General features: G+C 44.5%; 1 protein-coding gene across 23 annotated transcripts in view; it reads left to right on the top strand.

Moving 5' to 3' along the window:
- Positions 1-23,815, top strand: part of fam49bb (family with sequence similarity 49 member Bb) — a 275,748-nt gene that overhangs the window by 207,277 nt on the left and 44,656 nt on the right. For 14 of the 23 annotated variants that reach the window (XM_072467062.1, XM_072467040.1, XM_072467049.1 and 11 more), the window contains 2 exons: positions 19,151-19,263; positions 23,113-23,195. In XM_072467062.1, coding sequence (XP_072323163.1) covers positions 23,123-23,195 — 73 coding nt within the window. In that variant the 5' untranslated portion in view covers positions 19,151-19,263; positions 23,113-23,122. Of the gene's footprint in view, positions 1-19,150; positions 19,264-22,480; positions 22,564-23,112; positions 23,196-23,815 lie in introns of those variants that run through there. The other 9 variants (XM_072467054.1, XM_072467059.1, XM_072467056.1 and 6 more) reach the window with 3 other exon arrangements.

Here is a 23,815-nt window from a genome sequence, read left to right as displayed (position 1 = left end):
CCTTGGCACTGACAGGATGCCTGTGTGGCACTGATAGCCTAGCAAGGGCACTGCCAGGGTGCCCACATGGCACTGCTAGCCTGGCAGGGGCATTGCCAGGGTGTCCATGTGACACTGCCAGCCTGGAAAGGGCAGTGCCAGGCTGGCAGTGCCAAGGTGCCTGGGTACCAGGTTTCTATGCCGGGGTCGCACCCGAGGATATCCTGCCTTTAAGTGGTAGCGTACAGGGGGACCCGAAGACCCCCTAAGTGGTATGTTGGGGCAGTAGGTGGGTCTGGAAGCCACAGTGGAGGAGCAGAGGGGGTTTGAAGGATCAGGGCAGCATTTAAAAATGGTGTCCCGATCCATGAGTCATCGAAACATGAGGCAAGTGCGGCCTCAGCGGGATGATCCTGGCAAAGGTAAAAGAAAACCCAGCAGAGTCCCATTAGATAGCGGGGTTGTTCTCGGCGCTGCAGGCCCTGAGAAATACCACACTATACGCGCCTAAAACAGGACTCTATCTTTTGCACTTTAAATCGCACCCTATATATACTTTCTTATAATTTGGCAGCTGGAACTGTACAAAGTACTCCAGGCCTAACCAACCAATTCACCTGAGGAAGGAGCAGCGCTCCGAAAGTTAGTGACATCGAAACAAACCGATTGGACTTTAACCTGGTGTTGTAAGACTTCGTACTGTGCTCACCCCAGTCCAACGCCGGCATCTCCACACCAAGGTTTGATCCAAGGTTATCATTTCTCAACTTTTCAGTTCTTTCACTCTTGGTTTGGTTTGTTTTTGTTCTGACTTTCTTAATCTGTGCCAATAAGGCAGTAATAATTGAAAATGACTTTTACAAAAGATGAACAAAAACATTTGATAGTTATATTTGTATTAGTTTCTCAGTGAATTTGGAACAGAATATTGAGTTATTGGGTGGTGGTGGGGGCTGAAAGATCACAATTGTGGCTGGGGGAGCACTCCTGATCCACCTTGCCCACAAGTGGATCTGATAACTTGCTTTAGACAATCCCACCTCCGACCTCTGCTGAGCATCCCTTAACATGCAATTAAGCTTACTTTTGAATGTTGGTTCGGCCTCTGTCTTCACGCAAGTGTCTTGCCGACGGCCTGATGGAGATTTTTAAAAGTTGAATCGATCAAAATTGTTCTTGCAGAGAACTGACAGAGGCAAAATATTGTGGATGCTGGAAATCTGAAATGAAAGCAGAAAATGCTGAAAATACTCACCAGATCAGGCAACATTTGTGAAGAGGGAAACAGAGATTCAGGAAAATTACCTATTGTTTCTGATGAAGGGTCATTAACATGAAGCTATAACTTTGTTTTTTTCTCTCCACTGATGCTGCCTGATCTGTTGTGTATTTCTAGCATTTACTGTCAGTATTTCCATGCGGTTGTATGTTTGTAAGATTATTGTCACCTTCAGAAATTTGAAAATTGACCTAAAACATGATAAACAAGAGTGTTTATACAATACAGCACTTAGATGCACAATTCTCTTGGGTTGACCTCGCGTTAGTCTATTCAATCTGAAAAATTTATACCTTTTATGCTATCTCCAATCGATGTGAATTAAATCAGCTTTAAAAAGACCAAATACAACACTAACTACACCATTAACATCCAAAGTGTGTCTGTTATTTGGCACTGTACTTAGAATGATAAATGTAGACCAGATTATAAATGCTTATTTCCAAAACTAGTGATGGTGAATTCTGCATTTATGAATTGTACAGTATTTCTAGTCCATACTTTAGACACTTCCACAAACAAATGCTAATATTTAGACATCCCTTCCATCATAAGGTCAGAAGTGGGGATGTTTGCGGATGACTGCACAATGTTCAGCACCATTCGTGACTCCTCAGATAATGAAGCAGTCCATGTCCAAATGCACTATCCAGGCTTGGGCTGACAAGTGGTAAGTTACATTCACGCCACACAAGTGCCAGGCAATGACCATCTCCTCCAAGAGAATATCATGGGGCGGTGGTTAGATCCTCTCTTGGAGGAGATGGTCATTGCCTGGCACTTGTGTGGCGTGAATGTAACTTGTCACTTGTCAGCCCAAGCCTGGATGCTCCATAATCAACATCCTGAGGGTTACCTTCAATCAGAAACTGAACTGGACTAGCCATATTAATACTGTGGCTACCAAGGCAGGTCAAAGGCTAGGAATCCTACGGCAAGTAACTCACCTCCTGACCTCCCAAAACCTGTCCACCATCTACAAGGCACAAGTCAGGAGTGTAATGGAATACTCTCCACTTGGGGCAGCACGGTAGCCTTGTGGATAGCACAATTGCTTCACAGCTCCAGGGTCCCAGGTTCGATTCTGGCTTGGGTCACTGTCTGTGCGGAGTCTGCACATCCTCCCCGTGTGTGCATGGGTTTCCTCCGGGTGCTCCGGTTTCCTCCCACAGTCCAAAGATGTGCGGGTTAGGTGGATTGGCCATGATAAATTGCCCTTAGTGTCCAAAATTGCCCTTAGTGTTGGGTGGGGTTGCTGGGTTGTGGGGATAGGGTGGCGGTGTTGACCTTGGGTAGGGTGCTCTTTCCAAGAGCCTGTGCAGACTCGATGGGCTGAATGGCCTCCTTCTGCTCTGTAAATTCTATGACTCTATGCCTGGATGAGTGTAGCTTCAACAACATTCAAGAAGCTCAACACCACCCGGGACAAAGCAGCCCGCTTGATTGCTCCTCCTTCTGCAAACATTCAAACCCTCCACCACCGACGAACAGTGGCAGCTGTGTGTGTACCATCTACAAGATGCATTGCAGCAGGTCACCAAGGTTCATTAGACAGCACGTTCCAAACCCACAACCACTACCATCTAGAAGGGCAAGTGCAACAGATACCTGGGAACCCCACCACCTGGAGGTTCCCTTCCAAGTCACTAACCACCCTGACTTGGAAATATATCGCCGTTCCTTCTCTTTCGCTGGGGCAACGTCCTGGAACTCCCTCCCTAACAGCACAGTGGGTGTACCTACACCTCAAGGACCGCAGTGGTTGAAGAAGGCAGCTCACCACCACCTTCTGAAGGGGAACTAGGGATGGGCAATAATTGCTGGCCTAACCAGCGACGCCCACATCCCGTAAATGAATTTAAAAAAAAGATTTTGTCAGATAACCTTTAGGAGCTTCTGCTATATTTTTAGTTTACCATTTTTATTATGGAAATGGAGCAATTCAAGCTGAATTATCTCAAAGCAAGTGGAGTGCAATTTTTACACATCAATGCATGCTCTACGTGTGATTATTCATGTATGCAATTATCCAGTCCCACCTCTTCACTCACATTTTAGGACGTCATCAGATCTGTACAACCTACTTCTGTTATATTCAGCATTAGGTTTTGCACTAGCTGAACTTATTGTGGGGGAAATACTGGGTTTCTGGCCCTGCAATTACAGCTGCTTTGATCTATTGATCTAAATATCCATGGAACACATTGCATTCAAATAAAATATTAGTGTTTTGAGTGTTTTGCGAGAATGCTACTTCTAAAGTCTGAAATCTTGATATGATTTCGTTTTCCTGCAGATTGCATTGCTAATGCGTGTTAAGTGGAGTGCTGAAGATGGGTGTGCATAGCAATGGTACAACTTGGCTGAATCCTGCCAAGTGAATACAAACCTACTTTATGATTAGGACAAATGTTCCGTGTTCATGGTTATTTTGTATGTGGTCACATGGTGGCGCCAAATCCCAGTTTACGGATTTGCTATTGTTCAGTGTGCAGTCTGATTGTTTTTATGCTCAGACTAAAATATTTATTCCATTCGGGCATGATTTTATTGTATGTTGATTAAAAACTGTTTAAGTTATATTTAAAACTATTTTCAAAAGAATTACCATATTTAGCAAAATTGACCAGATTTCAGGTTGTTGGCTGATATATTGAAACAATCTGAGAGGTACTTGGTCGATTACAATTTTATTCCATATTCAACAAGGGCTTTCCTTTGGCTGGATTGTTCAGTTCTGAACAGTGCTAATGCATTATATGGGTGAAGAGCGTAGGTCCAAGTGGCCAGTCAAGATCTACAATAACGACCAAAAGCAAATGACATTATTATTCATAAGGAAAAATTGCCTAATTGCAGAAACTATTTTTACTGAGAAACTATCAATAGTGAAAGACGCAAAAAGATTGAAAAGAGTGAAATAATAGGAAATTCGATAGATGATATCCAGCTTGTTTTAAAAACATGTATACTATAGGAGGAACCAAAATCCTGAGAAAGCAACAACAACCTGTATGTATGTGATCCCAAGATATTTGACAAGAGAATTATAAAGTCAAATTTGACAGCGGGCGTATTTGAGCTGATGGTCAAAAGCTTGGTAAAATAAGTAGGTTTTAAGGAGTGTCTTAAAGGAGGTAGAGAGGTGGAAAGATTAAGGGAGGGAAAGCTAGAGATTGCGGCTGAGGCAGCTGAAGGCACAACCAGTGATGGGGTATTAAATTGGGGATGCTTGAGGCCCATACTAGAGGAGTTGTGGAACTGGGAGAGATTACAGAGATGGGGAGGACTGCGGCCATGGAGCGATTTGAAAACATGAATGAGAATTTTAAAATCATAGTGTTACTTTACCACAAGCCAATGTAGGTAAGCGAGCACAAGGGTGATAGCTGAAGGAGACTTGGTATGAGTAAGGATGTAGCAGTAGTGTTCTGGATGACCAAGTTTATGGAGGGCAGAATGTGGGAGGCTGACCGAATGTGCACTGGAATAGTCAAGTCGAGAGATAGCAAAGTTATGGGTGGGGGTTTCCACAGCAGATGAGTGGTGGCAGAGGTGGAATTGGGCAAAGTTATGGAGATAGAATTAGGTAGTCTGAGTGATGGAACGGGTATGTGACTTGGGATCAGATTGAACAGTGTGGTTCAACCTCACACACGCGCCGGGAAGAGAGTTTGAGTTTGGTTAGGGAATGGAGATTGTAGTCAGAACAGAAGAGCATAATTAAATCCCTCCACTACCGATGAACCTGTGTATGTGTGTGTGTGTGTGTGTGTGTGTGTGCGCGCGTGTGTGCGCGAGATGCTCCACTTATTGTTGGAGTTGAGGGTGGAGGAGATAGGCTTGGAATTATTCACCCAAAGATGTTTTTATAAATACATAAAGAACAAAACTAAAGGAAGGGTAGGATCAATGTAAGACCAAAAGGTAACTTTGTCTGGAGGCAAAAGACATGGACATGATCCTTAATTAGTTCTTTGCAAGAGGGACAAACCGACTTTGTAGTTAAGGAGGAGTGTGAAATATTTGATGCGATGGGCATTCATCACCATCCTTAAAGGTGGATAAGTCACTAGTCCTGGATTAAATGAATCCTGGGCTGCTTAGGGGTGAATAGCAGAAATTCAGCCCATCATTTTCAATCCTCTCTGAAACGAGCCTGATGCTGGAGGACTGCTAATGTTTAACTGTTGTTCAACATGAAGGAAGGGATAGCTCGAGCAAATATGGGTTGGTCAGCTTAATCTTGGTAGTGGGCAACTTACTGGAAATAAAATCTGAGGCAATATCAATGATCATTTAGATAGGCATGACTTCATCAAGAACAGTCGGCATGGATTTGTTAAGAGAAGGAGATTGGTAGGAATTGAGAACTAACTGCCCAAAAGGATGGTAGAGGCAGAAATCCTCACTGCATTTCAAAACACTTGGATATGTTCTTGAGGTGCTCCCCTACAGGACTTTCTCTTCTCTCCTCTCTGGAGCAGTCCCTCATCGCAAGGATGACTTGCTTCCGATCTGGAGAGGTGGGTATCTGCAGTGGCTGAATAATCCAATCCTGGATCCGCAGACACTGCCATAGGTTTGACAAGTGGTGTTTGATGAGGTGGGTGGGTGGGACACTCTGCATTCTGCGCTCTCCTTCCGCTGTTTACGCTTGGCCTCCTTGTGCTCCACCCTGTGACGCCTGATGTGATTGGCACCATCATGGATACTTTTTCTCTAGTGTGTGCATTCTAAGGCAAGCGATTCCCACGTGTCGATGGAGATGTTGCATTTATTTAGGGAGGCTTTCAGAGGCCCTTGGAGCCTTTCCTCTGCCCTCCTAGTGATCGCTTGCCGTTGCGGAGTTCGAAGTAGAGCACTTGTTTCAGGAGTCGGGGTTCGGGCTTGCAGGCAATTGTGCCGACCATCACAGCTGGTTGAGTGTGACCAGTGCCTAATATTGGTCTGGGAAATAATATAAAATAATATAATAATAATAATCGCTTATTGTCACAAGTAGGCTTCAATGAAGTTACTGTGAAAAGCCCCTAGTCGCTACATTCCGGCGCTTGTTCGGGGAGGCTGGAACGGGAATTGAACCCGCGCTGCTGGTCTTGTTCTGCATTACAAGCCAGCTATCTTAGCCCACTGTGCTAAACCAGCCCCAAAAGGACACTCATGTTGGTATGCCTATCTTGCCAGTGGATTTGCAGGATTTTGTGGAGGTAGCGTTGGTGATATCTCTCCAGGGATTTGAGGTGTCTGCAGTACATTGTCCATGTTTCTAATGCATACAGGAGGGTGGGGACCATGGCTGCTCTGTTGACCATGATCTTGTTCTTGAGATGCTCCCCTGCAGGGCTAAGGTAATACTAATAATACTCTTTATTGTCACATGTAGGCTTACATTAACACTGCAAAGTGGTTACCGTGAAAAGCCCCTAGTCGCCACATTCCGGCACCTGTTCAGGTACACGGAGGAAGAATTCAGAATGTCCAAATTACTTAACAGCAATTTTTTCGGGACTTGTGGGAGGAAACTAGAGCACCCGGAGGAAACCCACACAGACACGGGAAGAAGGTGCAGACTCCGCACAGTCAGTGACCCAAGCCGTGAATCGAATCTGGGACCCTGGTGCTATGAAGCAACAGTGCTAACCACTGTGCTACCGTGCCGCCATAAGACAGAGGGGAAGGTACAATTAGGTGGGATAACTTTTTTTTAGCTGGCCCAAACACATCAGGCCAAATAGCCACCTTCTATAACATAATCTTTGTATGATTCTGTCCATCACTCCATCATTTTCTGGGTATATTCTTTTGTCCATCTTGTGTTCTAACAGGTTATTATTGTTAACTTAAGGCTTTCTTATATCTGGCCTTTTCCTTCAACTTGATTTATTTTTTACCCTGAAATGTAATTTCATGTAGTTGTCATCTTTCTTTCCCAATTCTGGTGGTTTGAATCTTTCAGCCTGGGATGTCAAGCCTCATGCAAAAGATTTCTTGTATCTTTTGCTTCCTCCTTATTTTCATTTGTTTCACTGCTTTCTTTCCATCCTCATTGCTTTCAATAGAACTTCTCACTATTGAAACTGAGCAGCCTGTATAGATTAGATCATAGTGTTAGATTAAACTACAATCCTCTTTGTATTTCAAATGTGTATTGGTGTGTATTTCAAATGTATAAAAAACACACCAGATCATAAAGTTGCTTTTGACTGTTGTAGTTAAAATAGCACGGCAAATCTATTGAAACTATGTTGGCACTCAGGTGAAACTCAATTATTTACTATAGTTGAAAGGCAATGCTGAATTGAATTATATATTTTTACTTTTAAAGGACTGTTCCAGACTGTACTTACAGTGGAAATAAAATTGTTACAAAAACACTTTAAACAATGATGTACCCCACTCCAAAAATGGTGTTTTAATCTTTCTCCACAAAATTATGACCACTGTTTGGGGTCTAGGACTCGACTGTTGCTGCAGAAGATCCATGTCAAAGCGTTTTGTCTTACACTCATCAGGGCGCTTCGCAAGAATACCAATATAAGGAGGAAACAACAATTTATATTTTAAGAAGAGAATTTTAAGAAGAAGTTGATTGATTGGCAAGTGGACTTTTATTGTTCGAGGCATTGCCATGGAGAATGCATCCTTTTTTTTTTTTATAAATTTAGAGTATCCAATTTCCCCCCCCAATTTTGGGTCGTGGGGGTGAGACCCACACAGACACGGGGAGAACGTGCAAACTCCACACGGACAGTGACTCAGGGCCGGGACCGAACCTGGGACCTTGGCGCCGTGAGGCAGCAGTGCTAGCCACTGCGCCACCCTGCTGCCCAGTTGGAGGATGCATCCTGACCAATAACTGCTCAGCATTGTTTGAAATTTAAACCAGGCAACATGACCCTGGTTGGTTAAGGCATTGCCTGGGGAATGATTCAGCAAATGTCTGTCACTTATTTTGTTCAGCTGAAACAGGCACAATGTGTGTACATGTTCATTCTTTCTATCCACAAAGAATAGGTCCTTGTGTACTAATATATATAGCTTCCAGTACTGCGAACCTGACTGGTGCATTAAAACTGATGTTTTCCCCTTATACTTGTGAGGTATCCTGATGAGCGCAAGATGAATTCCAGAAAAATTATGATCCTTTCCTAGTTTATTTTGGTTCAGTGCTGTCTCTCATTCACAAAAGTGGTCTGAACGTATTTTCATGAGAGTTGACTCATGCCGTGTTGTTTCTACCTGTTGAATACAGTAATCCCAGGGTGTAGCTACAGCATCCTCCTGTGATCCGGATCAGACACTCATATTGGTTGCACATGTAGATCTTCAATTTCTCTTAAAGTGCACCAAGTTAACACTAAGTGAGGTTAGACTTGGTTTCAATCATGAACAAAATTAAAGAAAGAACTTTGATTCTTATAGCTTCTTTCACTGCCAGAGGATATTCTGAAGTGACTCTGAATCAATGAAGTATCTTCGATATGTAGCTTCTGCGTTAAAACAAAGAAATGTGTAAGCCGATTTGTACACAACAAGGTTCCATAAATAATAATGAATTAAATAGCTTGCTTTAGGGACAAATATTAGCCAGGAGAGTTCTCTTGGTGCCATTTAATAATGCCATGGGATCTTTGCCAAATTGAGGGGGTCAGGCAGGGTCTTGGTTCTAAATCTCATCCAAAACACTTCTGGTAAAGTTTTAGACTGTTTTATTCCACAATAAAATAAATTTACAGACCAATAGTTACGATTAGGTTCACTTGCTTCAATGGTACAACTCCACTTGGTGTAGTTCTACAAAATAACGGGATTTCCTGTGTTGATGCCGGAGCGGAATTCGTGGACTTTCACAACAGAAAAACTGGCACCGAACCTGGATCGATTCAGCAACTGGAGGGGCCAGCACCATTGCCACGTGGAACACAATCGATTCCAATGAAATTGATGGGGCAGTCGCTGGATCCATGATTGACACTCCTGAGTGGCTGACAAGCTGCAGCCGCATATATACATTACAATCCCCACACATATTCATCCCAGCCAACAAGGTGGCACTGATTGTACTGAAGCATGCCCATACAGCAGATGGGTCGGCTGGGGCCAGAGGGTACCTACAGGGTGGCCTGGGGGGGACACCTATACGACCTGTAGCCCTAAGTTCACAGTGGGCTGTTAGCAGTGTGTGCAGCTGCATAGCTGCCTTGCCGGCTGCGGCAATGGTGTTCCGTGCCTGTCAACCCCGACTCTACAGCCCACCTCTTGGCCACCTCCCGCTATTACTCCCTGCCCTAGCAGAAGTCCCCCCGTCCCCGTCCCCCCGACCAGTGGCAAAGTATGGCGATGTTGGACGCTTTTCTTACCCCCTCACTCTCCCTCAGCAACCACAACGCTGGTTTCATGATTTTATAAAGCACAAGTGAACGGCATTGTCGGGAACTCAGCCCATCGGTGGCGGAACATCGTGGAGGCCCTGGAGAATACCGGGTCAGGCTCGCTAATGGTGTAGACTGTACATGCGTTCCGGTACGCATTGTTGCCGCTGTCAAGGTGTCGGAGAATTGTGATTTGGTGTCAAATCGGCACCTGCTGCGATTTTATCGTCGGAACCTATTCTTCGCCCAATCGCATTTCGCGATTTTGGCACTGATGCATGATCAATCACTACTGAAGCGAGATTGTAGTCCAATTGAAGGCTTTAATGAACAAGTAGTTGCCCCAGCAGCTTCGGTACAGAATGACTGCTGTGGGTGAAACACAGACTCTTTTGCTCCACCTGCTGGGTGGAACCAGTAGGCAGGTTCTAGCACTCATACTACAGTATAAGGTACATCCTACCTAGGTACCACGATACCCCTAATATAGCCTACCACATTCACCCCCTGTTTAAAAAAGAGTCCGGTGGGGGTGGTGGCCTTGCTTTTACAGTGGTAGAGATTATAGCGGTACCCTGTGGTGCCTTTCCATGCGATACACATATTTACAGACAATTATTTACAATGAAACTATCAGCTGGTCAGGAGCCCTGGTTGTCCTTTGCGACCGTCACAGTCCCAGCAGTGATGCTGGCGTCGGCTCGGCCATCCGTGGCTCTGGGAGCGTGTTGTCTTCAGCTTCATCGCATCCGGATGGGGCCAGTGGGAGGACGGATCCTCCTGGGAAGGGGTCTGCGGTGGTGTGCGCCGGTGAAAAACAATGGTTGGTTGGGGGGAGGGGGAGGGGCAGGGTGAGGGGCGGGATCCAGTGGGCCAGATCCCGGAGGGAGACCATGTCTTGTCGGCCGTCGGGGTGCGCCACATACGGCGTACTGGGGGTTAGCATGGAGGAGATGTACCCCTCCCCCCAACCAACCATTTTTTTCACCGGCGCACACCACCGCAGACCCCTTCCCAGGAGGATCCGTCCTCCCACTGGTCCCATCCGGATGCGATGAAGCTGAAGACAACACGCTCCCAGAGCCACGGATGGCCGAGCCAACGCCAGCATCACTGCTGGGACTGTGACGATCGCAAAGGACAACCAGGGCTCCTGACCAGTGGGTCCGACTTGTGGGCCCCTCCGTGTTTGTGGAGTAGGACAGGTCCGGGGGCTGCCAGCCATGTTGGGCGCGAGGTCCCCGACGAGGACTTCCTAGGGAAGGCAAGGAGACGTTCATGAGGTGTTTCATTGGTAGTAGTGCACAGTAGTGATCGGATGGAGTGAAGTGCATCGGGGAGGACCTCCTGCCATCGGGACACTGGGAGATTCTTTGACCATAGGGCCAGTAGGACGGCCTTTCAGACCGTCCCGTTCTCCCTCTCTACCTGCCAGTTTCCCCAGATGTTGTAACTGGTCATCCTGCTGGGGGCAATGCCCTTTCTGAGCAGGAATTGACGCAGCTCGTTACTCATGAAGGAGGATCCCCTGTCGATATGGATGTAGGCGGGGAAACCGAACAGGGTAAAGATGCTGTGGAGAGCTTTAATGACGGTGGCAGCCGTCATGTCGGGACAGGGGACGGCGAAAGGGAACCTGGAGTACTCATCAATTACGTTTAAGAAATACGTGATGCGGTCGGTGGAGGGAGGGGGCCCTTTGAAAACCACGCTGAGGCGTTCAAAGGGGCGGGAAGCCTTCACCAGGTGCGCTTTCTCTGGCCTGTAGGAGTGCGGCTTGCACTCCGCGCAGATTTGGCAGTTTCTGGTTACGGCCCTGACCTCCTCGATGGAGTAGGGCAGTTTTAACAAAGTGGAAGAACCGGGTGACCCCCGGGTGGCAGAGGTTGTCGTGGTGGCTCCGGAGTCGGTCTACTTGTACACCGGCACAAGTGCCGCGGGACAGGGCATCAGGAGGCTCGTTGAGCTTCCCGGGATGATACAAGATCTCGTAATTATAGGTGGAGAGCTCGATCCTCCACTGTAAGATCTTATAATTCTTAATTTTGCCCCGCTGTGCATTGTCAAACATGAAGGCTACCGACCGTTGGTCAGTGAGGAGAGTGAATCTCCTGCCGGCCAGGCAATGCCTCCAATGCTGCACAGCTTCGACGATGGCTTGGGCCTCCTTCTCAACGGAGGAATGGCGGATTTCTGAGGCGTGGAGGGTGCGTGAAAAGAAGGCCATGGGTCTGCCCGCCTGATTGAGGGTGGCAGCCAGAGCTACGTCTGATGCGTCGCTCTCGACCTAGAAGGGGAGGGACTCATCGATTGCGTGCATCGTCGCCCTGGTGATGTCTGCTTTGATGCGACTGAAAGCCTGGCGGGCCTCTGCCGAGAGGGGAAAAACCGTGGACTGGATTAGTGGGCGGGCCTTGTCCGCATAATTGGGGACCCACTGGGCGTAATAAGAAAAGAAGCCCAGGCAACATTTCTGGGCCTTGGGGCAGTGGGGGAGGGGAAACACCATGAGGGGGCGCATGCGTTCGGGATCTGGGCCTATGACTCCATCATGCACTACATAGCCGAGGATGGCTAGGCGATCGGTGCTAAACACGCATTTGTCCTTGTTATAGGTTAAGTTAAGGATTTTTGCGGAATGGACGAATTTGCGGAGGTTGGTGTCTTGGTCCTGCTGGTCGTGGCCGCAGATGGTGACATTGTTGAGGTACGGGAACGTGGCCCGCAGACCGTACTGGTCAACCATTCGGTCCATCTCCCGTTGGAAGACTGAGACCCCATTTGTGACACCAAAGGGAACCCTTAGAAAGTGGTAGAGCCGCCCATCTGCTTCGAATGCAGTGTACTTGCGGTCGTCCGGGCGAATGGGGAGCTGGTGGTAGGCTGATTTAAGGTCTACTGTGGAGAAAACCTTGTATTGCGCTATCTGGTTGACCATTTCAGATATGCGGGGGAGAGGGTACGCGTCGAGCTGCGTATACCTGTTGATGGTCTGACTGTAGTCTATGACCATCCTATGTTTCTCGCTGGTCTTTACAACCACCACTTGAGCTCTCCAGGGGCTGTTGCTGGCCTAGATGATGCCTTCCTTTAGTAATCGTTGGACTTCCGACCTAATGAAGGTCTGGTCCTGGGCACTGTACTGTCTGCTCCTGGTGGCGACGGGTTTGCAATCAGCGGTAACGTTTGCAAACAGGGAAGGCGGGTTGACCTTGAGGGTCATGAGGCCGCAGACAGTGAGGGGGGGGGGGGGGTATGGGGCCGCCGAATTTGAACGTTAAACTTTGCAGGTTACACTGGAAGTCCAGTCCCAGGAGTGTGGCAGCGCAGAGATGGGGGAGGACGTAGAGTCGGAAGTTATTGAACTCCATGCCCTGGACCATGAGGTTGGCTATGCAGTACCCCCGGATCTCCACAGAGTGGGACCCAGAGGCCAGGGAGATCTTTTGTTTAATCGGGTGTACAGCGAGGGAGCAGTGTCTTATAGTATTGGGATGGATGAAGCTCTCCGTGCAACCAGAGTTGATGTCTTGTGCCCGTTTATGAGTACTGACATCGTAGCGGTTGAAAGCGTTCGGGGCCGAGACTGGTCCAGTGTCACTGAGGCAAGTTGTGGCAGAAGCTGAGAGATCTTGTCGGGCGATACATGGCCACCCGAGTCGGGGTCCTGAGATGTCATCCAAGATGGCTGCCCCCATGAATCGCACATGGCCGGCTGGGAGATCGCATCAGGCGATACATGGCCAGCCAAGCCGGGGTCCTGAGACGTCATCCAAGATGGCTGCCCCCATGAATCGCATATGGCCTGTGAGGAGAGGAATGGCAGCGGTCCCGGTTCGCCTGTGGAGACAGTGGCGGGCGACCGGGCCTGGCATACTGCCACGAGGTGCCCCTTCTTCCCGCAGCCCTTGCAGATTGCGGATCGGGCTGGGCAGCGTTGCCGGGGTGTTTGTTTTGCCCACAAAAATAGCATCCCCCACCCCGGGGTTTCCTGGTTGCCGCACTGCACAAGCTTGTGGCGAATTTAGGGGTGCTTTGGAATTGGCCGCGGGTGAGGTCCACCCTGTCCATGTGGGTACCGCGCGGTCGGGAACGCAGGCCTGGACGTTGCGGGTAGCTACATCAAGGGAGTGCGCAAGTTTCCGTGCCTCTTTAAGCCCTAGCGTGTCGTTTTCCAGCAGTCGCTGGCGGACTTTAGAGGACAGCATGCCCGCAACAAAAGCATCCCGTATTAAGAGTTTGGTGTGGTCATTGGCTGAGATTTATGGACAGTTACAGTTTCTACCTAACACTAACAATGCGCGGTAAAAATCGTCCAGTGATTCCCCTGGGATCTGCCGTCTGGTAGCTAAAAGACTGACCACAGTGCGGACGTAGTGCTCTTTTAACAAAGTCATTGCGTCCTCGAAACCGTCCTCGTCTTTGATAAGCGTGTAGATTTCTGGGCTCACCCTTTAGTGGAGGACTTGCATTTTCTGGTCCTCCGTGGGGGTAATCGGGGCCGTCCTGATGTACCCGTTGAAACATGCCAGCCAATGTTTAAAAGTTGCTGCTGCATTTGCCGCGTGGGGGTTGATTTGTAGACACTCTGGCTTGATGCGGAGAGCAGCCATTCTTCAATTCTTGTTCATTAAATTGATGCACGATCAATCACTACTGAAGCGAGATTGTAATCCAATTGAAGTCTTTAATGAACAAGTAGTTACCCCAGCAGCTCCGGCACAGAATGACTGCTGTGGGTGAAACACAGACTCTTATGCTCCCTGGGCGGTACCAGCAGGCTGGTTCTACCACTCATACTACAATTTAAGATACATCCCACCTAGGTACTGCGATACCCCTAATATAGCCTACCACAAGCATCAGCCAACAGAGAATCCCGCCCAACATTTTTTCTCAGTGCAGGCCATCAGTTTATCCTTAATGAACCACATTGTCTCCACCCAAAGACCTGACTCTGAAGTAGCTGCCACGGAGCTCTTGGTGTTTTATTCATCTGCATTTTGGGTCACTTTTAAAACTCTTATCTCTGCATCGTATGTCATTCCCATGAATACATTTTAGTTTAGGTAAGTTTTACTGTTGCTTTTCATACATTTGAAGATTTAATAAAAAGGTCAATTTAATCATGTTGTTTGGCTTATTGATTGGTAGTTTATTGGCTCTGTTGGTTCAAGTCCAAGCCTCTTTAAGAATACATTATGCAAAATTGTTCGAACTGTTGTATATCAATCAGCCATATTTCTTGGACAAATTTCAATTCCATAAAATTCCACCATTCGCAACAGCACCTTTTATAAATTCTCTTATCTGCACAAAAGTCTTTGTACTCTAGGTCAGCCATTGCAGGCCCAAATGTTTGCTGATCCGCGGTTTCAAACATAGAAAATATAACCCAATTTAAGAAAATGCCAAAAAATAAGGACAAACGGCCTAACTGAAGTTTAAAGAAACAGACGGTGCCCATTATGTATTTCCTCCAGCAGGAAGTGCATCGCGCATGCATCACCTACCATTGTTTGTACATGGGTGTTACTTGTAGCTGCGATTTAATTCCTGATCACAGTCCACGCCCACTCTCCAATAAAGTACTTCAAGTGTGAATTTTATACTGTTCTTGTTTTATTAAAACAATTTCACCAGTATCGTTCTCTTTAAATTTATTAGGTACATAGTTTTTATTGCCTTTGATCCTTCATACATGTCAAATTTTAGGATGGCTGGAACCTATATAATTCACTCCCATTGTAAAGTATGATTGTCCTTTGTGATTTTGTTGAATGCAAGGTTTCATGGGAACGCAGCTCTCTCCCCCCCCCCCCCCCCCAAAAAAAAAAATCCGGCAGAACCTTTACTGTAGTTAGAATTAAGCTATGTTCCTTTCATTATACGGATAATTGCAGGATACGGATTTGATGTATACCCTTCAAAATGCAGTGTGCAAAAGCTACAAAATACTCACGTTCAGCACTCAGCAAGACATGATAGCTATTTGAACTCTGACATCTGACTTTAATTTGGCAAGGGCATTGTGGGTCAGGGCCAAAATTACATTGAAGGCATGTTTGAAGATGGTCGTTGATTGGCTGCAGTCATTGGCGGTTGTGATAGATGAGAGAAATTTTGGAAAATTCAAGTTTACAAAAGAACAGCTATGCTATGGTAATAATATTAGTGAGAAGCATTGAGTTATGAATGAAATATCTTTAACAAGGTTGTGAATACCTGGTTGAAATATTTCAGTATGATCTGGTTCATTCCAATTTTTTCAAAAAATCTGAGTATGCACAATTAATTTAATAACCTTCCATAATCATGAAAAAGATTTGAAAGACAATTCAAAGATAGGTTTGATATGCAAAGAGCATAACATTTAAGGAATAGGAAATAGTTTTGCACCTGGTAAACTTTTACTTTTGGATAGCTTTCAAATCTGACCTACCCACCTTCTTAACATGTTCCTCAATGATTTCTGTTGCACATCTAGTTGCTCTTTGAATCCATTTATATGATTGTTTCAATTGGCTTGCCAAGAATTCCACATGTCAATTTGTCTTGATGCTAGTTCAAGAGTTCTGCCCGAGTTTCTTTCTTATTCCTAAATTCTGGATTTCTCAACAAGCATCGATAATCTATCTCTGCACTGAAATGATTAGTAAGACATCTATCAGAATTACCAGGAATTTCTGTAGGTGGATAGAGTATAAAAACACCTGAGATATGTAGATGACACACTAATTATGGCAGACATAGAGAAAAATGAGAATCTGAGACATCAGGTGAGGGTTGGTTGGGCAATACACGAAGTAAGTTTTGAGGAAAGCAAGCACATTAGAACTTTTACAAATTATTACCAAGAGACAACAGGCGGGATTCTCCGGTCGCCGACGCCAAAATCGCGTTCGACGATCGTGCGGATAATCCCTGTTCACAACCGAATCGGGGGCGGTGCCGCTTTTGTGATGCTCCGCCCCCGACCGGCCGGGTTCCTGACAGCGTCGGACGAATGTGATCTCATCCGTCGGGAACTCGGCATAGCGGCTGTAGACTCAGTCCAGCGCCGCCACAGTCGGGTGAGGACCGATCCGCAGGCAGGAGTGACTTTGCCAGGGGCTGGGGGCATTGTTGGGGGGTGGTCTGCGGCGTGCGAGCTGGCCAAAGGAGGGGCACTATTTTGCAGGCCGGGCCCACATGTGGCCGGCACCATGTTGCATTGCGCAGCCGCTGCAACCGCCGCCGTGCCTATGCGCCAATTCTCCGGGCCGTATCGGCAGCTAACGTCCAGGTGCTCTACGCCTCCTTGATGCTAGCCTCCAGCCAAACAGAGGATCGGTGGCTGTTTTACGCATTTTGTCTGTCGGAAAACGCCACCGTTCTCACGCCAGCGTGGGGACATATACTCAAAATCGGAGAATCCAGCCCAACTTCTTTGAGCATGTAATGGGAGAATACAACAAAGTTTCAAGAAAAATTATGTTTTGACAGTCTTCATTCTTTTTCCAGATTACTCCATTACCATTTTATATCGTATTTGAAAAATTAACTGAATTTATACTGTTTCATTATGATAATCAGTCCACTGTAGCTTAATAACATGAATATTAGACTGGCTTTTGATACTTTTGAGAAATGCTGGAAAAAAGTTTGATGATTTACAACTTTGTAGTTTAAATATTAAACGATATATATCGTGAATTTGCAACAGTAATAAATGAGAATTATAATTCTCATTCATCGGTGGCGCAGTGATTAGCACTGCTGGCTCACGGCGCAAAGGTCCCAGGTTCGATCTCGTCTTTGGCTCACTGTCTGTGTGGCATTAGCACATTCCCCCCGTGTCTGCGTGGGTCTCACCCCCACAACCCAAAGATGTGCAGGGTAGGTGGATTGGCCATGCTAAATTGCCCCTTCATTGGAAAAAAAATAATTTGGAGTCTAAATTTATATTAAAAAAATAATTCTCATTCATTATTACTATTGTAAATCCATGCTAAATACAGTTTAATGAATTATATATATAAGTTATTAAAAGTTTATTAGATATAGTGTTGTACTAACTCCATCCTCATTGTGCTGTACAAGATGGTCTTTTTTGGTGAAGGAAGTAGTTGGGCAGAATAATAGGTTCTCTGGTGTTAGACTTCTGGCTCTTTCCATATGAGCATAGCTCTATCCCAATAGTCCCTTTGGTGAGTTTTTCATAGAAGATGACTAAAAATATAGGGCGCCATTTCCCGGCCACGCAGCACCCGAAATTTAGCTCACCGCGGCGCAGCCTGGCCGATAGAAGCCGGGATACCCCGCTCTCGGGATGTACCCGGCTCACAATGCCTCGTGAGATCTAACGCGATCTCATGAGATGTTTGATGTAAATCCTGGCCATTGTGGGCAGGATCACTTTTTTTTTAGCAAATCTGCATATTAAAGCAAGACAGCTAGTCTTGGATTAATGTGAAGATTCCCAACGTACCCAGGTGTGGGATCTATCTTTTTAGCCTCGTTGACCCCTGGCGAGCGCTGTTCAGTACTGGTCTCCACAAACGGGGACCAGATGGAATGGCACTTGTGGGGATTTCCCAGACGATCGGAGACCCCCAGGTGCATGCCCTTTGGGCAGGGTGGTGTCCTGGCATTGCTGGTGCCACATGGGCTCACCAGGTACTGTACTCACCCTGGGGTTGCCCTTTGTGCGGGTGGGGAGTGTGCTGGGGGATCTCCCATAGTGCGTTGGGGCTTGTGGGGGGGGGGGGGGGGTCGCTTGGGGGGCTCCTGCGGTCAGGGTGCTATTTAAAAATTGCGTCCTGATCTTTTGTTACACTGAGGAGTTCCAGTGAGCAGAGCTCCTCGATGCACAAAATGGAGCTATGTGCAGTCTCGGCTGCGCGTTCCCTACTGAGGCCCCCTATCTAACGTGAGTGCCGTTTTATTGCATTGTGTTTCTTGCCACTGCGAGTGCAGTGAAACACACGGCTAAATGTGCTCGCTATGGGACATTTAGTTAAATCCCGCCCATAAAGTGAACTTTCCTATTAAATCTAATGAACCTAGTATGGGTGTACTGAGTCAAATTGGCCAACAAGGTTCCAGTTTCAATCCTCGTTCTGTGCAGGGTTGACTTCACTGGTCTCAACTGAGGAGGGGAGAAAAAAAAAAATCACCCATCTTTTCACTTCTAAAGGTTTGTGTGACTGCAGGTCTGGATGTTTGCTGTAAAGGAAACGGGACTGTGATTCTCTCTGTAAAAATGTCTTACAATACGTTACTACTAAGACTAGTAAAATGGAAACTTGAGCAAGCTTTCCTGGTGATGGAGGCCCATTGGTAACATATCTCAACATGATTCACTGCCTTCAGAATAGGAGTTGGAAAGATGAATGAAAGGAAGCTGTTAGCTATTTACCCAAAACAACGTGGCTGAATGAATGTGAGGTCATATCTTAATTATTCAAATTATGTATGAAGAATATTTTTTTCTTCTCCCAATTTTTTATAATATTTTTCTTCATCATTACCTTAGATGGCAATTCATGCTTGGGGCAGCCCTCTCGTACCTTGCTGAAGTGGGCAAATTGTGACTGGATGCAGTTGAAATTATTTGCAACCCACACATAACTGTACTCTTCCCTCTTGGTAAGAAAATTACAAAATATTGCACTACTGGTATATAATCTATCGTTTGTACTATTGAAGCCTTTTAGAGATACTGTTAGGAATTTTAACTGCTGAAGTTCTTGTATCACTTTGAATTATTTGCAATTATATTACAACTATCAAATCCAAGAGTCTTGAGATTATTTCCTTGAAAGCATCTTGAGCTGTTTCCCTAAATTTGATCACCAACTTTACACCAAATAGCACTGCAGTTCAAAAAGCTATATAACCTCAAAATTTCCACTGCATGGATGCAAGGTATGATTTATTGCTGTCCTCCTGTACACGCTTTTGTACTCTCTCTCACTCTTGCATGCCCCCGACATGCTTTCTCCCTCACATTACATGAACCTTTTTATTCGCCAGGAGCGTTTGGATAAGCAGTTTTGTGCAATTAATCATGTACTGGCATTACATTTTAATATCAACTGTCCTGTGTAATTTTTTCCACCAAAGCTATTATAAGTTTAGATAAAATGGGTTATGGGAATGTGCACTTGTTTATCAAGGGGTCAGTCTCCATCTTGATGCTGCTGAAGCTCTGTATGTTCAATCAGTGGAATAGCTATTCATTGTACAAATGTTGTAGTCAGGAGGAAGCTGGCAATGCAGTTACATTTTAATGGTAATCTATGCTCTTCCTGGAGTTCCTAGTATCTGGTGTCAATAGTTCGAGATAACCAATAATGAACATTAGACTTATGATAATCTAGAACTGAGAGTAAGATTGTCAAAGAATGGAAAATGTACAAGTGTAAATTGCACTGTTTTAGCTTGCTAAAAACAGAATATTCAAGCCCATATTTGGGATTTTTAAACGTTGGCCCTTGCCAGTCTGCACCTAATACATAGTCAGCCAACATATTGCTCATGGGCATCCGGTGCAAATATTCGTTCTTTCTGATAAGTAGTTGATGTTGTCCAATCTTTGTACAGTGATAGTTAATGTTCAGCATGACAGTACTGTTTGATTGAAATGGGAAATCCAGTTGCTTTATCAGCTTGTGCGTTTTGTCATTTGTTGGGTTAAAAAACAAGTGACGCAAACTGGCATCCACTGACCAATTTCAGGAAAGGTCTTGTGTCTTGACTGCAGCAAAGTTTCAAGAAAAATTATGGTAGTGAATAATTTAAATCTACCTTTTCATTTTTCAGAGACCCCTTCCAGTTATATATTTTCTATTACTAGCAATGCGAACAAGACAGTTATTATGGTCACTGATTTAAATTATTTTTGTCTATTAATGGTGATTGAATCTCTCAAAAATATAATAATTTGATAGCACCTGGGGGATGATGGTATAACTTTTTTTCTTGGTTATGTAATTTTGGAATTGATCAGAAATATATTTGAGAGTTCAGTCGACTGCATTATTTTAAGCTGGAATATTTGAATTACCCAAAGGGGTTATTTGGAAATGATTTGAAAGAGCTCATTTATAACTTTGGAGAATTGTGTTTGTATCAGTTCTCTTGAAACCTCATTACGTACATTTATTGAACACAGTTCTGTTTTTCTGTACACCTTCTTGCAATAGGTTAACTTTGTACCACTACAGTTTTAACAATACATGCCAAGACAATTTTAAGAGCAGGTTTTTGCTCTTTATGCAACCAGAGCCTGTGCAAACATAGGGTACTATCGAAAGCAGATAGCCACTATATTTAAATTCTTCGGCTTTGAACTATATTTGATTTATATGCACTTATTTTTTCCCGGTTGTGGGATATGGGGAAACCGATTAAAATTAAATTGAATGTATTTTTTTAAGTCCTAAAATGCAAACTCACAGTGGTATCATACCACATAGGTGAGTGATCCTACATGCAGTCCCTGATCAGTAGTAGCAGCCTGGCAGTAATGGGAAGCCACAGTTGGCCTCCGTGTCCCTGGGCTTGTGAGGGATGAAAATCAAAAATCACTATTCTAGCCGAAATGTGAATGAGAGTTGCTCATGCCTGGTGTGTATGGAATTGTATACTAGAATGAATCACTCTCTTCAGGAGAGGAGAGAAAGGAAACAAAAAGAAAATCCCTGGTTGGTTTTGTAATGTTTCCATTTTAAAGCTATTTATTTGTTTTATACTGCCAATATTTGCAAAGTGTATGGGTTGTTTATTTCAAATGTTTAAAAGCACCAGCAGGTATAAATTTAATTTAAAAAAAGACTTCTGAGCAGAGCGTTGTGTGGTATGTGGGAAACCATTTAAGGTCCTGGTGATCATGTTCCTTCAAAGGCAGAGGGTTTGCATACTGATCGAATTATAAATTAGCTTTGGGAAGTTATTCTTTGTGGGTATATGTTCATTTTGGGTTTTTTGTTTGTTTAATAGTTGTCTTTCTATTTCCAACACTATCTGCATTAAAACATAGAAGAAAGTAACTTTCACGTTTTAAATGTAGAAATTGTACAGAATAATTTTATTCATATATACTTGGTCCACTTTTTTAAGCATGGTATGCTAGGGAGAAAACATTATTGCTAAATTGAGATGGCCTTTTCTAAAGCTGCTTTTTTGTTTAAAGAATATCAAAGGTTTTGGAAATATCGTTAAATGTTTTCAGATTTGTGTATTTTTTCTTCTCTTTGTGGGTGAGCTGAAGCACTGCCTTGAAGGCATGGCTGGCATTGAGAAGTTGCCAAGAAGCAAATAGCAAAAAACCCTGCATGCTAACTCTCTGGAACATTGCGTCGGAAGATCAACTGCGCAATGTCACACTTTTTGTGTGTTTAAAAACTGAATTGTATTAAAATGCTGCCAACGTGTTTCAAGCTCATGTTCGGTTAATTAAATGTAAAAAGAAAAAAATCCTGAATTTGGTTGGAGAGAATTCCTTTTAGCTGCTGTAACAGCAAAAATTGCATTGTCTCAATTGCTGCTTTTTATTTAAACTGTCTAACCCCTTTTACTGGGATCTGGTTAGTGAACCTGTGCAGTTGTGTATTAGCTAAAGTCGACTCCTGTATTAGCAATTTGTATGAATAAACTTCTGAGAAAGATGCTTTTCATCTCTCCAGTGTGGCTCAACAGCAACATTTTAAGAAGAACAGTGATCATACTGAGACTTTGTTTCAAGGAACTGTGCCTCAGCATCAGCAAATCTCTGTGAAACCACAAACAATGGGTGGAACCCCAGAACCCAGGGCCCTATTGAGAATTGTTGGAACTAAATGATTTACCATTTTATTTTTAGGTTTGCTGACATGGGTAATCTGATTAAGGTGCTAACCAGGGACATAGACCACAATGCTTCACATTTTTTCTTGGATTTTGAAAGTAAGTTTGATCCTTCACAGCTGGTGTATACAAAATATGTTCTGTCCCACCAGAGTGAAGGCCAGCACAGGTATTAGAAACGCACGCAACTGCAGGATACTGTCACCTAACAATGGTTGCATGACCTCTCCATCGTGGCTGCAAACTTCATCCCATGATTTAATTGTCTTTTTTTAATTTAAAAAGCTTTTTAATTTCCATTCACCAATTCTCAGGTCCTTTTTGTCAGGGTGGCTGTTACGCCTGCAAGCAGCTTTAACTACTTCAGCGTCTCTGTCTCCGGGAAAGGGGATAAACGTTAGTGACATCTGGCACATGTTGCAGCTTACAGTGTAACCAAGAAAACCACGCAGCATTTCTAGTTTAAGCAGTTGGCACAGCTGGTAAAATGCTTTACCTGTAGATATTATAAGCCATGTGAGCTGATCGTGAATTTCTATCACATACCTTGTAGTCTTTTAAAGACATTTTTTTTGCAGTGGTCCTCACTTTGGGCTGTTCTACATTTAAGGGGAAAAAAACGTTTTTTCTTCCTTCTTGTCTTGGCAGGTACCTTAACATGGGGAACCTTCTTAAAGTTTTGACATGCACAGATCTTGAGCAGGGGCCAAATTTTTTCCTTGACTTTGAAAGTGAGAATGCTCTTCATTTTATATTCTTTTTCTGCCTGCAATAGACTGCATCTCTTTTACACTGCACCTGTATTTGATGCATGTTTAAATTGCTTTGCATGCTAAAGCTGGAAGGGTCAGCAATGTTTCTCATTTTTCATTTCCAGCCTGACCTAATCACTAAATTGTTGCAATTGTACGATGGGGGCTGAAGTACGCTGCATAAGAGATGTGAATTCAGATATGGCTGACTGGTGAATATAGAGGAGTAAAATCATTTTTTAATTTAATAAAAAGCCCGTTCTGTGTTTACACATCAAAAGTAATGTCTTTATATAGTTCAGTTTGCAACAACCTGAAAGCCTTTCATTCTTGAAGATTTCGGTTTGAATAAATAAATCTTTGTTTATTTAACTGATAATTTGTCACTTCAATTTGTAATCAGTTTCAATTTTTATTTGCTGCACCATATTGGATATTGTTGACCAATTTAAATAATTGGGTACTTTGTTCAGAAGTGACTGCTAGACCTAAGCTTGGGGAAGAAGTTGTGCAAATGTTTTGTGCACTCTTTATGTTTATGGATGGTTCAGTGTCTAGGTAAGAACTTGGAATTTTTTTGAGGGGGGGACTTAAGTTGG

Source organism: Scyliorhinus torazame, chromosome 11 (genome assembly GCF_047496885.1).
Source record: "Scyliorhinus torazame isolate Kashiwa2021f chromosome 11, sScyTor2.1, whole genome shotgun sequence".
NCBI classification, from domain to species: Eukaryota; Metazoa; Chordata; class Chondrichthyes; order Carcharhiniformes; family Scyliorhinidae; genus Scyliorhinus; species Scyliorhinus torazame.
The sequence above is the reverse complement of the archived record's forward strand: the minus strand, read 5'-3'. Positions and strand labels throughout refer to the sequence as shown.